Genomic DNA, 13,193 nt, shown 5'->3' on the forward strand with positions numbered 1-13,193 from the left:
AACAGAAATGATCGGAGGTCCAGAAACGTTACTTATGAGGCAAGATTGAAAGGGCTGGGTTTGTTTAGTCTACTGAATTCAAAGTGCTAACAAACTTTAAAAATGTAAAGAATAATGTGATACCACAAAGGGTAATCAATTGCCCTTTAACTATGTGGGGACAGCTGAACGTAGAGCAAAAAAGATTTAGGTTGTTGAAAGCTGAGAGGTTAATAAAGCACTCCAGTGTGTACACCGGGGAGGGAGCAGAATGTCTCTCATGGGAGATTTTCAGTGTGCTGGACATGTACGTGTGGTGAGGGATTGGGTAACTTGCTGTCCCAAAGAGCTGCCTGCTTTCAGACTCAGTCCTACAGCTTCCATGATTTAGTGACTGTTGTGGGACACTCAGATATGAGACCTCAGAAGTGATGAGTCTTCACAGCCCTCCTTGATTAGGGAAAAAGCCAGCAGCTGCTCTGCCCTCAAAATCAAGGATCCTTTCTGCAAATCCTCATTTCTTTGGTTTCTACAGTTATTAAATAAAGAGCAACACCCACATCTGCATGGACCTGTGGTCATATTTGTGAAGTACCTTGCCAAGTACCTTCAATGAGGGATTGCCATTGAATCCAACACTTGAATGTCAGGATGATGAGACCTCCAGGAAAGCACATGATGATTTAGAAAGTGCTGGGGGTAGCAATGGCCCTGCAGACCAAGTTCAGAGAAGTCTCTTCCTGATGTTGGAGGAAGGACTGCCTTGCTGACTCCTGCTAGAAGAGCTTTCACACATATCACCACTGACCATGGCTGCAAAGCACTTAGGAAGGTAGTAGATATTGCTCTGAATGGACCAGGTGGTGGCCAGAGCCTGAAAAGACGAGCAGCATCCCTTCTCCCTTTAGCTCTGGCTCTGAGGCAATATAACCCTACCCTGAAGGAACTGAGGGTGATGTGAGCTTCCTCAAGGGCCAGGGAAGGATGCTGTGCTCAACTCTGCTGTGACTATTCCTTTTCTTTGCACTCCCTGTTTCCTTCCCAGTCTCATTTATGAGAGGTACTATTTGGTCCTTGTGTGAATACTGAGAAAATTGTTAGTTATATGATATGGGAATTAAGAAAATCCGTCTGCTTCCAAGCATAAACCAATGACTGTGACAATGATTTGCAAACACAGGGTTATGACCCCAAGTTGGCTTTTTTTTTTTCTCAGTTCTGGGTACAGTCACGAGCCTGGCAGGAATCTGTGTAAGCTACAATGTGTGGCAATGACTGGCGTCTCCCAGAGTCTTTGAGCTGACTGGGATCACAACAGGAAAAAGTTTGGGAAAGTGCCATTGAGAGTTTAGGAATAAACAACTCCCATGGGCAGGCTGTCCATAATTGGCCATGACAAGGCTTCTCTCTCCAGAGATCTAGAGCTGGCCCGTGAGGAAGCAGAATGAATCATTGCTCTGGTCCAATTTGGCAAGTGCTGTGATTTAGCCCTGCTTTGCATGGGAGGAGATGATGATATAGACCGAAAGGCAGGAGAACTATAGCCAGAGGCTTCTGAGCTGGGAGACGAGTTTGGGTTCCCACTCATTTCTTGTTGGTTTACTCAGATCCTTAGAAGGAAACCGAAGCAAAAACCACTGATACAAAAACAGTTTTCTTTCTCAAAATGTAGAGGAGACAATGGGGACTCCTCAACACAAAGCCCATACAAACAAGAATAAACATTTTATTTTGCATTGTTAAAATAGCATTCAATGTGCAAGTCCTCCTTCCAACCCCCAGCTTTGTTAACTATTTTTGTCGACCTTCTGCTTCTGGAAACAGATTTACAAGAGGATATCACAGAGGCTGGAACTGGTGTCCTGCAGCATGGTAATGGCCACGTGGCTGTGCAGCCTTCTGTGAAGAGGAGGGTTGAGTGTGGTTTCCTCAAGCCACCCTGTGCTCTTGGAAAAGTCCCATTTTCTTCTAAATATGAGGAAAATGGTGTGTATTTTATGCCATTCTTATCCTAGATGATGATCACCAGAGCAATCTTAAAAGCTCCTTGCTATCTCAACAATCTTACCAAGCCTGATAATCTGACAGCAGTTCAGTATCTGATGATTGATCCTCTCCCATAAAAATACTGGCAGAACCCCATTAAAATACTGGTGGAGCCAGAGCTGCTCTGCCAGGTGGCAAACTTAGATTTGCTCTTCTTGGAAAGCTGGTTTCCTGTCACTGGCAATGTCTCATCGCTGCTTTCCAGTGGTTTGGAAAGAGGAGAAAGGGAAAAAAATGTTCCACCCAAATACATCATCTCTTTTACATCTCTTTTCCTCCATGTGCTCTCTTGTAATTACTAATTTCAGGAACACCATCAGCTGAAGGTCTTCCTGACCAACCCTACTTCTATCCCCACAGCAAAGGAAAAAGGGAAACTTCCTTCAAAGCAAGATACTTCCAAAAAGAAGCCGCAGATAATCTTTATTTCCATTGTCCCTTCTCCTGCTCCTTTGGAGAGCAGGCAAATGAAACAAAAATATTCACTGCAACATGAAAGAGAGGTAGCTCAAGGAAATTAAATCTGCATCTTGTAATGTAAGCATTTAGATCAAAGTGTCAGCCTTTTAATATTTTTATATCAGTTTTCTATTGATACTGGAAACATTAGAAGTGTCTATCTTATAAGATGTTTACTGCTAATGCAGACAGATGCTTCCAGGCTGGCTACACATTCAGAGCTTGGGACTTAATATTCAAAATGGTGCTGCCACTGGAAATAGAAAACTTGGTCAGCTCCAAGCAGCAAAGGGCCATGACGTGCAGCTTAGTAGTTCTGTTTCTTTGCACACTAACATAAATGCAGGTTACCCAGATTTTACTTCCTCTGGAGGCACCAGCTCTCCTATCTGCATTTCATTTCAATGTCTTTGCAAAGCGAAATCCTGCTCCTACCCAGTCATTTTTCCTGCTTTTTCTTGCGATTCCAGGTAAGGCCTTAAGGCAGGATTTTAGCAGTACCACATGCAGTATTGGTCAGATGAATATGGCATGAGCATGAAGATCATGAATTTTCTGGCAGAGTATTTGGGGAATAATCAACCCCACTAGAACCTTCAAGAACAAGAGTTGGTGGGATTCCAGGAGGATTCCCTGTGCTCTGTGCAGAACAAGGAGGAGGAAAACAACAAACATCCTGGGAGGTACCAAATGTCATTCAGAGAAGGTTAGAACAGGGTACACACTGGAGTGTGAGGCACCCATGGTCAAACAGTTTGTGTGGCAGATTTCCTTTTGGTGTCCATGTGTCAGTCTCTGGGTCATAGCAGTCCAAGGAATCTGAATCTTCAATGACATTGTCCACAGTGAGACATCGTCCTCCTGTAACATACAGCTTGTTCTTGATGACAGTGGCCCCATGATGCATTCGCCTGTCCCTCATGTCGGCACATCTGACAAACTTGTTGCCTTTTGTATCATAAGCAATTATTCTCCGAGTGTACCCTAAATGCAAAGACGGAGGTAGAAGAGACAGACACACATTATGTTTAATGGCTCAGTTTATACTGGTAGATAATTTGGCAGAACTAAATATCTAATTTGGGAACCCTCTTGTTTTCATCCTGTCTCCTATCACCTTGTCATCTAAGGCTCAGTGAGCAAGGGTGGCAGTCAACCTATCGAACACGCTTGGAGCTTACAGTTTTCCATATGCACTTTTATACATCCTCAAGCATTTCTCTTTGCTCAAAATGCTTCTAGACCTTCACTGAGAAATCCAGAAACTAATAGTATGGGGGAAGCCAAAATGGTGCTTTGTACTCGATAGTGTGGTCCCTCTGCTGCTTATTCCATTTCTATATCCTCCGTGTCACTTCTGTGTTGCCCACCATGCTGGCAGCCCAGAGGCTGGCTATCCCACTGAGGGGCAGTTCAACCACACATCACTGAGAGGTAGGGGCTGGTATGGGTCATGAGCAATGGAGGTATGAAGTTTGTTCCCCAGCAGTAGCTTGTCTGTGTATTTCTTGTCTACGCAGATAAGCAAGTAAGTCCACAGTAAACAAACTACTCTGCGCCTTGTTGTGCAGGCCTTGAATCCACTTTCCCTAACCTGATACCATCAGCAGAAGACTTGAGTCAATATAGACTCTTCAGATAAAAGGTATGTTGCAAAAGCAACAGTGGCAGAGAAACATAGTGCTTTTGAGTCCTATGTCATACAGGTTCACTCCTCAGCTAATGCTTCTCTATGTCTCATTCTATCTTACATAATCTGACACGTGCCTTCTCTTGCCAGACCCTGCATTAAGGACTGTGGAGTGCTCAACTACCAATGAGATGTGATCTGTTGAAGTGCAATGGGCAGAGACTGATTCTTGAGTTGAATAAGACAGGGAAGTTTCTCCTCTCCAGGAGGCTCATGCCCCTCTCAGGACATTTATTCATTGCCCCCAGGAGGCAGCTGCAGGAACAGTGGGCCTTTCAGCTCCAGCACTGAGCCCTTTAGCCCACCCATCCCAACAAACTGTCCATGGCTGTGTGGTAACCATGCTCTTTGCCATTCCAAGAAAAGCCATCAGGGAGGAACAAGCTGTGAGTAAGAGGAGGAGCAGAGCCCCATGCCTTTTTTCCTCCTCTCTTCCTCTGCAGATAAGCAACTCATATCGGCTTTTCCCCATTTTCCCCCACTTAGGTCCTGCTAACAGAATGAGAAGGTGTCTGTCCCTACCACCTCCATGGCCCTGAGAGCCCATGAGAGATGTGTATGGAGACTGGGCATAATCCACCTCTCCCTCACAAGTGCTGTATGCTGTTGCAGCTCATACATGACTTTTGTTCCTACAGCTTGGTAGCCATATTCAGCATCAATGCTTCTTGATGACACAGCTGGCTGCCACTCTGACAATACCTGGCCAAAGCAGGGTCATCCTGAGCAGGAAGCATGCAGAATCCTGCAGGGTCTGTACATGGGCAGGCAGGAGGGTGGGTGAAAAGGAGCCCTTACCTCCCACGATGATAATCTGGTCTCCAATCACAACAGCTGGTGCACAGACGTTCTTCACTACTCTGGTCTCCATCCGAAACCACATGTTCCTGGAGACATGGTAAACCTGACAAATAAATAAAGATGCACACACAGCTGTTTATGTTGCTTTTTGACTGGCAATTGTAATTACAGAGAAACTGAAGGTTTTTATTTTGTCTTAATGAATACAATCCACTGGCTTGAACTGCTGGGAATTTTTCACCACTCCTTTTTTCCTCGTATGTCCCCTTGGAAAGCATTTGTGTTCCCTTGGATGGTCTGCTCAGCACGCACACTAAGGCAGAGAATTTGCCATGTACATGCTTCTTCACTGAAAGTCTTCCTATGGCCACTGAATTGCTGTAACTGCTGGCTAACAGCCTCCCAAAACTCAGGTCACATCCCTTCATTTTCCATTTTTTCTGTGTAGTTCTTCCTTTCTTCACTATTTCCTGGGCAAACCAACTGCAATTTCACCTAGCTCTGCTGGCAGCCTGTGTTTGCCCTGCTGCTATATTTGTGCTGTTGTGTGGTATGCACTCAGGTTGGCAAAGAGACTTGTTGATGGGACTTAGAGTGTGATATCTAAGTCATCAATTTATGTGAGAAAAAGAACTGCTGCCAGATGATGATCAGTCAGTCATCTGTATATGGGTGACATAAACTTTTATGTCACGTCATTCGCTTCTCAGCACAGCAAATATCTTCAGGACATCTCCCCACATTGATAATCACATTTCCTTTGCCTTGATAATTAAGTAGCATAATCATTCTAACTAAGTATTGCTCAAGTGCTGGCTGCCGTCTTGGCCTTTAATGATGCTTCTTAATTAAACTACCTAAAGCAGTGAAAAACACTCAAGTGGAAAGTAACATTGCATCACTAAAGCATCAAATCAGATAAGGAAGGATTTAATCTCTTTTACTATCCTAATATAGCTTAACTACCAAAAGCAGGCAGAGAGCCAGCAACATGTGGCAGACTTTTAACACAACTGTTTATGTGAAATAACTGTCAGTTTAAGCTTTGGCCTTTTGATGAGTGAGAGTCTAATTGCTCTAATGATCTCAAACTGACATCTTTGCTATCACTGCAAGGGAACAGATGCACAGCTGAGACCCCAGCTTAGCTGCAGGCTGGCCAAACAGCAAGCACTGATTTGGGTGAGCGGTTGCAGATGTGGAGGTGGCCATGGGGTCAGTTACTGCCTGCCATTGCAGCATCCATGGGAGCTCCCAAGACCTCTATATGAAATTCTCATGTGACAGAGCCAGCGCCAGAGGAAGGGCCTCAGGCCTTATGTCTGAAAAATATTTAGTGGAGAAAATGAAAGAACTACAATGCTCCTTGGAGACAAGACTTATTTGAAGCAATGTGTCAACTCATCCTGCCTGTTGCTGCAACTCATAATGAAGTTTAGTTTTGGAACTGACTTCTTCATCAAGGTGATGATGAACCACTGACTTGTTTAAGTAAAGCTGCCTATGTCAAGGAGGACTGACTGTTACCTGGATAAGCCGGACGGGGTTTTGCATAATGTCTTCTCCCCCAAAGAGGTACACCCTCTGGTCTTTGGCAGCAACAGCAGGGTGAAGGACAGCAACAGGCATGTTTGCCATGCTCTCGCAGGTGTTGTAGATGCTGTCATATCTTTCCACAGAATTCAGGATTTCTTGGTTTTCACCAATACCACCAAATGATAAAATATAATTTTTATATGCCAAGCTTCTGTGGGAATAACGTGGAACTAGCATAGGTTCAACCAACCTCCACTGATTGAGTTTGAGGGAGTAAATGTAAATATTATCGCTGACTGGACTTTTCTTATTGCTAACAGGCATCCCTCCAAGCACATAAATATTACTGTGTAAGCTGACTGCAGATGCTTTGTACAGGCGTACAGGAAGTTTGGCCAGGCTTAGCCATTGGTTGGTCTTGTCATCATACAGCAGGACATCCCTTGTGGTCTGCTGGTTGTCCTTCCTGCCACCAATGATGATGAGGAACTCTTGGTTGGAGTATCTGCGAGGAACGTGTACCATTGGCTTGATGTCAGGTGCATTGGTGCTGTACAAGGAAAACATCTGTCTCCGAGCTGACTCGAGAATGCTCCTGCAAGTGGGTGAAGACTGAACAAGAGAGTCATTGGCAATGAAATGGAAAAGGAAAGTTGGATGGACGTACTGAAGCCGGACCATCTTGAACAAGTCTTGGATGTAGCGCTGTCTTGCCTGGAGGTCATGCCGGATCCAGACCATCAGTGTCTCAAAGACCTGCTCCTCCTCCCCACAGAGCTCATCATCCCCCAGGTAATCGAGGAGCTCCAAAGGACAGAGATCCTTGAGGTCCTCAGAAGAGGCCACTTCAGGAAAGCATTTCAAAGCCATAGCCTTGGCTTTCTTATTCAGGCTTTGGCAGTTCAAGATTTTTGCCAGTCTGATCATGCTTAGACAGTTGTCAGGAGTCATCTTATCTTGGAGGTAGGCAGAGCAGGCCTCAAACAGCTTAGCGTACTGCAGCATGGATGCTGTCTCCAATAGGTACAAGACATTCTCAGCAGATATGAGAATCTCCCCTGTGTAAATGTAAAGGATAATCTGGTCCAAAATTTCAGCATCAATGCCCTTCAGGGTGACTTTAGCTTGGCGACTCTCTTTGAAGTTATTACAGAACATCGCCTTGAAGTACGGGCTGCTGGCAGCCAGCACGTTTCTGTGGCAGGGAACTTCAGAGCCCCCAGAGCAGAGGGTAACATCAGTCAGCATCCCGCTCTGCCGCAGCACATTCAGCTGCCTCAGCAGTTCAGAGGAGAAGTCCTGGTCTTTGAAGAGAAACTCCTCAGCAGATTGCTCCTCCATAGCAAAGAGAGAGATGAAGTCTGGACTTGGCAGAAAAAAACAATTTCTTAGCAGCTTTTAAAGAAGTATCCAGCTCCAAGGGAACAAATCAGGACTTTGATGTTGCTCTAAATATTCATTCGCTGTTATGCATAAAAATGGAACATGGGTTAAGCGCAGTGGGAAAGTAATAAAGAAGCTAAAAGGTCACAAAGACCCTTTAAAATTTTTATAAATTTATCAGATAGATTGCAGCTCTAGGGTCAGCATTGCCTGTGACTCTGGCAAGAAGCAAAAGCACTGAAGTTATCTCACTGATTTGGGATGAAAGCTGAACGGCCAAAGCAATGGGGAGGTTCATTTTAATCATGTCGAATAAATGCGCTTGGACATTTATTCACTATTTTAAAGTATTAGCCGTTTAGTAACTTGCATCTCTTTCCCCTAGAGTTAGTCATTCCCAAAGAATGTAAATCTGGCAGAGCTGAACTCTTCAGCAGGACTAACTAAACCCTAGAGACTGGGAATCTGCATTAAAACAGTTATTTATTAACTCTGCTTAGCTGTGGTTTTTTTATGTTAATCAGACACACAATGACTAAATTAAGTGCCAGGCAGAACAATCTGATGAGTATTTATTTCATGCCTAACCGCTTAATCTGCAGTGAAATCGTACGGTAGAAATGTTTACCTTCCGATGTCCTTCCCTGCATGCACTTACTCTCTGTCGCTTATTCTCTGCTGAGATTTTCCATAGCTAGAGCCTGGATAAAAACTATAAACCCACAGGACGTTTCTTTCAGTAGGTGAGTGATTCATAGAAGGTGATTTCTGGACGTGTTTATTCTGAAGTCACTTTTGCCGCTCTCAGGAGCTCTGTGCAGGAGCCGCGAGGCGGTGGGGCATTGTATACATTCCAGCGCTAAGAATAGGCACATATGGACTTCTCACAGTTATCACATGTGACACCGCCGTTGCCTTTTGCAATGACCTGGCTGGTACTGAGCATGCCCGGCTGGTGTTTTTCTGGCAAATGTTTACATATAATAAATAGACACGGAGAGGAAAGTTCACTTATAAAAGTCCTGGCTGTCCGTTTGGAAACAGCAACAGGACCCTGTCCTAAATTGCCTGGGAACTTGAGAAGCCTGTAAACAGTCTGCAGCGCCTCGCGCTAGGTGATGCACTGTCACGTATTTTTGTGGAGAAAGCAGAGCCTGCAGGGATCCCAGAGGGATGGACCATGTCTCCACCTGATGGAGAGGTTTTGGGTGCACCTGCCTTTGTGGTCTGCAGTGGTGGGTGTGTAGGTGATCCTGATGCACTGGAACTCTCATGACTATGGCACCTAGAGTGGATAGGCAAGTGCTTTGAGGGAGGTGAGTGGAAACTGGAGCAGTTTGCTGAAGTGAGGGTAGCAGGCTGGAAAAATCACTGCACCGAGAGCCCTAGGCTTCTCATTGCAGACCCCTCTAACTGCAGATGTCTGAACAGGGTGTCTGAGCTTCCCTAGCAGCTGGTGAACTCTGGTCATTACAACCATGGAGTTATCCTGGTCACCAGCAAGCATCACCTATTTTGGGGCAGATGGATGGTCCTCCAGGCAGCTCTGACTCAATCTTCCTGGGCTGTAGGTGTTCATTTGTCTTGGTCATGTGTAGGTGTCTTGTACACTCTTGTTAGGTATCTGAGATGCTGAGCCTAAATCCATCCCATGGGCTTGGATCAGTTGAGCACCATGTGTCCCAGGGGATCCTCTACAACCCCAGATGCCCACACAGAAGGGCTGGGGCTCTAAAAACAGCAGCTTTCATCACAGGCTGTGCCATACGTGTCCTTTCCCAGAGGGTTCATTAAGGAGCCTGCTGATGGCCCAGTGAGGCCAAAAGCCTGTTGAGCCCCAAAGGCTGTTGAGCCCAGAAGGCCCAGTGTCAGCATCAGGCTGGTGTAGGCCTTCCTGGAAGCTGCAGCATCTCTCCCAGTGTGATCAATCTGGTGGGGTGATGGAGGAGAGGGGAAGGAGCACGGGATTACCTCGATGGGTCACTGTCAGGCACTGTGCAGCCTCTTCTTTCTCCTTTAGCAGAGGCTGAGCTGGAGGATGGTGCTGTGCATAACGCCCTCCCATCCTTGCTCACTGCCATCGCTGCCTCCCCAGCTGGCCACGAGCTTGCTGTAAATATTTAGAGCGGCATTAAGAAAGCAAAGGAGTATTTCTCCCTCCTCATCCAAAGAACATTAACTACCCAAACAAAACACCCTCTCTCTTTCTTTCTGTATGCATACGCTCTCGTCACAGCCCATTTTGATGATGGATGCTGCTTTATGCCTCTGGCTCAGGCTCTTTGCTGCCTGTTTAGTTCTGCCTCTTCTTGGCAGAGACTGTGGATTATTTTTTTAACCCTTAAAGAAACAAACAGAGCTCTCTGACTTTACTGTTGACACTGCTTTATGGGGTCGTGGAAGGGTAGGTGGCATGTTCGTGTACTTTAGATACAGATAAATGTGGCATTTATTTAGGAGATCCCAGGCTTGAGAGTTTTGCAGGGTTATGCAAACTCCTGCTGGCCTGGAGTACAGCATGTGCTGTTTAACAAGCTTTCTGCTCTCGGGGGGGTGCTGCTCCCTACTCAGTCCCCACGCAGGTCCCTGCCAGCTCTGGGCTGAGGCTCCCCAGCAGTGAGGCTCCCACTGCCCACTGTACAGCTCTCCTTCTTTCCTTCTCAGAGCTTATGGTTTCCTCCAATCAAATGGAGATACTTAGCTAAGATTTCCTTTCTGAATTAAATAAAAATACTTTTTCATGGCACATCCTGTAATGGCAGGACGTGTATGACCCCTGCTTCTGCAGCATACCTCAGAATTTAGCGCATTTGTCCTCATTACCTCTGGTAAGAGAAGGAAGAGCAGTTTCTTCTGTGACACCATGGAACTTGTCTAAGAAAGCCTGCTTCTGGGTGAATCCTTGAGGCAGGTTCCCTGGGCAACTGTGCTAGTCACAGACCCAGGTCCACAAAGGCTTTAGTGGTTCTTTTTTTGGGTGATGGGATATTGCATTAACCACAGAGCAGGATATTACACAGATAATGGAGAGTGGTCTGAACAGAGTGCAAATGTGAAGTGGGCTTGTTTGCAGATTATCTCACCCACTGGCACTGTGAAACTCAGTGTCATATGTCCCCCATGCCCCTGAAAGAGATGATAAAAACACCAACTCTCAGCAGCCTCGGTTAATGAGAGGGCAATGTCCAGAACATGGAAATGTCTAGCAAGGAATAACCACTCTGCTGCTTTTGAACACTTGCCCTGTTTCTTCTACTCTCTCTCAAGTGTTTAGAATTACTCCATTTTAGGATTAGGACAGCTGAATCTTTGATCTGACCCAGAGCACATCTTCTTATGTTTTAGTGTAATGGGATGATGAAATGCCTATTATCATGCACTAAGCAGCAGAGTGGAAAAGAGCTGTAATCTAATCAGCCAGCAGGCAGGTGCACGGAGAGGGCTGCTGATGTCAGACAACTTCTAAAACCCATATGCTGATCCTATTACAACTCAGGTGAAAATGAACAAATATGGAGAAAGAACAGCTCAAAACAGAGAGTCCACTGAGCTTATTCAGTGCTACATGCTGCCCTGATGACCACCAGTCCCAGGTACAACTCCTTGACCAAAATTTGTAGTTTAAATAGGCAGGAGGACATGAAAAATAATATTCCTTAATATGGTCTTATTAAAACTGGAAGACATAACAAAGCCAAAGATTATCATTCCTCATTGTAAAAAGAGATAATTAGAGGGATCACAATTAATCAGATGCCATGAGTTGGAGAGCACAGGGAGATGCCCCAGGCAGCAGTGGCAGCTGGCTGTATTTACAGCATCCAGCCCCATTTGGGAAAGCAGCTGGCACTGCCCAGATACTGCCTGCTCTGTCAGCGTGGAGCTTGGTCGGTGGGCACCTGATGCCATTTGGCTTCTTACAGGCTGGAGGGGAGAGAAATATGTGAGCAGAAAGGAAGGCTAGCTACATGGGGAATTGTTATATTTATATATTACATATTTCTTGCATGGATATATATATATATAATTTATACATATAGTGAATGAAAGAACAAAAATATATCTACACAAGCAAATTAGTATCAAGAGATAGAAAGAAATAAGGACCCTTCTGCTCAACACGTTTCTGAAACTTATCAGCTGATAGCACAAGGATACCTAACTCCAAATGTGATGTCTGGGCCAGACCCATCAAGGAAATGTTTCCTCATGCCCAACAGCTGATTTTGGATGCATTCTGTTACTCCCCATTGAAGCGTCCTCCCCATGTCTTGTCCCTGTTCAGCCTGAGATGAGTGTAGATTCACGACTTGGTTCATTAAATTGAGAAAGTAGACCTTTGACCCTCTCCTCTTCTAGCTCACTGGCTAACAGCTTAGGTTCACTGAAAGCACCAAAAAACCCCAAGCCAGTAAATAGCAGAGAAGACACTGAAAAGAGAACAGAATCCAGAGAGAAATGCAATGGCTATTTCACATGGTACTACCAGGTGTGGTCTCCTGCTCACAAACTGCTGTAATTCTCCTAGGGTCACCAAATGTAAGCTGGAGGGACCCTGGGAGACCAGCTACCCTCCACATTAGATCAAGTTGCTCAGAGAATCCTGTTGGATTTTGGAAATCTTGAAAGGTAGACACACAACCTCTCTGAGCAATCAGTTCCAATGCTGAACCACTTTCCTGAAGAAGTTCTATTTGATGTTCCTCAGATAAGAAATTATTTTGTTGTGATTTGTGTCAGTTACCTCTTGATCAGAAAGAAGTCTGCTAACTTCCTTTTGCCAGCACTAGTTTTCCACTATCTGGTCTTTTTCCAGTTCTTTAAGTCCAGACACCTTTGTGACTCTTCCCTCATTTCTCTATTAACTATTGCATTACTCATTATTTGTTTAGCTTTTCAGTAAGCATGGTTCCAGCAAGTACCCAACCACCACTGCTGTCATTTCCATTCGTGTGATACTTGGTCCTGAGTTAAGGCTTAGTTTAAGGCTTAATTGGGTCTCAATTCAGTTCTGTTTTAGAGGCTGAATAAGGAACTCATCTGTAGATACTGGTCTTGGAATCTGAACTCAGATTTTGAACCTGTGACTTGAACTTCTTGTAGAGAGGCATGGGAACAAGTTTTACAGCTTTGAAGACACAGAGCAACTTCACAAGTGTCACCACCATCACTGCATGTATTGTGTACAGACAGATAGATAAATATAGCATATAATTCAGTAATGACTTTGCCCCAGTATGTGTGGGTGTGAAGATGTGTGGGCTCCCGGCTTGGTTTCAGGCCAATCTCTAATTAAAGA

The 13,193-nt window shown here is 45.0% G+C and overlaps 1 protein-coding gene across 3 annotated transcripts; it reads right to left on the reverse strand.

The window, feature by feature from the left end:
• Positions 1-1,685: 1,685 nt before the first annotated feature.
• KLHL38 (kelch like family member 38) lies at positions 1,686-8,771 on the reverse strand. Of its 3 annotated transcripts, none has more exons than XM_015856295.2 (4): positions 8,553-8,771; positions 6,503-7,974; positions 4,973-5,078; positions 1,686-3,468 (listed from the first exon to the last, which is right to left on the reverse strand). In XM_015856295.2, the coding sequence occupies exons 2-4, from the start codon at positions 7,850-7,852 to the stop codon at positions 3,182-3,184; spliced, it is 1,743 nt and encodes a 580-aa protein (XP_015711781.1). In that variant the 5' UTR covers positions 7,853-7,974; positions 8,553-8,771; the 3' UTR covers positions 1,686-3,181. The 3 variants fall into 3 exon arrangements, with proteins under 3 accessions (XP_015711781.1, XP_015711779.1, XP_015711780.1); XM_015856293.2 differs by having other exon boundaries at positions 6,503-7,872; positions 8,523-8,771; XM_015856294.2 differs by having other exon boundaries at positions 8,523-8,771.
• Positions 8,772-13,193: the final 4,422 nt, after the last annotated feature.

The sequence above is a fragment of the Coturnix japonica genome, chromosome 2 (genome assembly GCF_001577835.2).
Source record: "Coturnix japonica isolate 7356 chromosome 2, Coturnix japonica 2.1, whole genome shotgun sequence".
NCBI lineage: Eukaryota > Metazoa > Chordata > Aves > Galliformes > Phasianidae > Coturnix > Coturnix japonica.

Bases quoted from the DNA above. Each gene is read 5' to 3' on its own strand.
- KLHL38 (XM_015856293.2), bottom strand. From the start codon at position 8,544: ATGCAGGGAAGGACATCGGAAG. The intron at 5,079-6,502 runs GTAACAGTCAGT...TTTATTTGTCAG, and splicing joins ACCCCGTCCGGCTTATCCAG to GTTTACCATGTCTCCAGGAA. The intron at 3,469-4,972 runs GTAAGGGCTCCT...CTTTGCATTTAG, and splicing joins CCAGATTATCATCGTGGGAG to GGTACACTCGGAGAATAATT.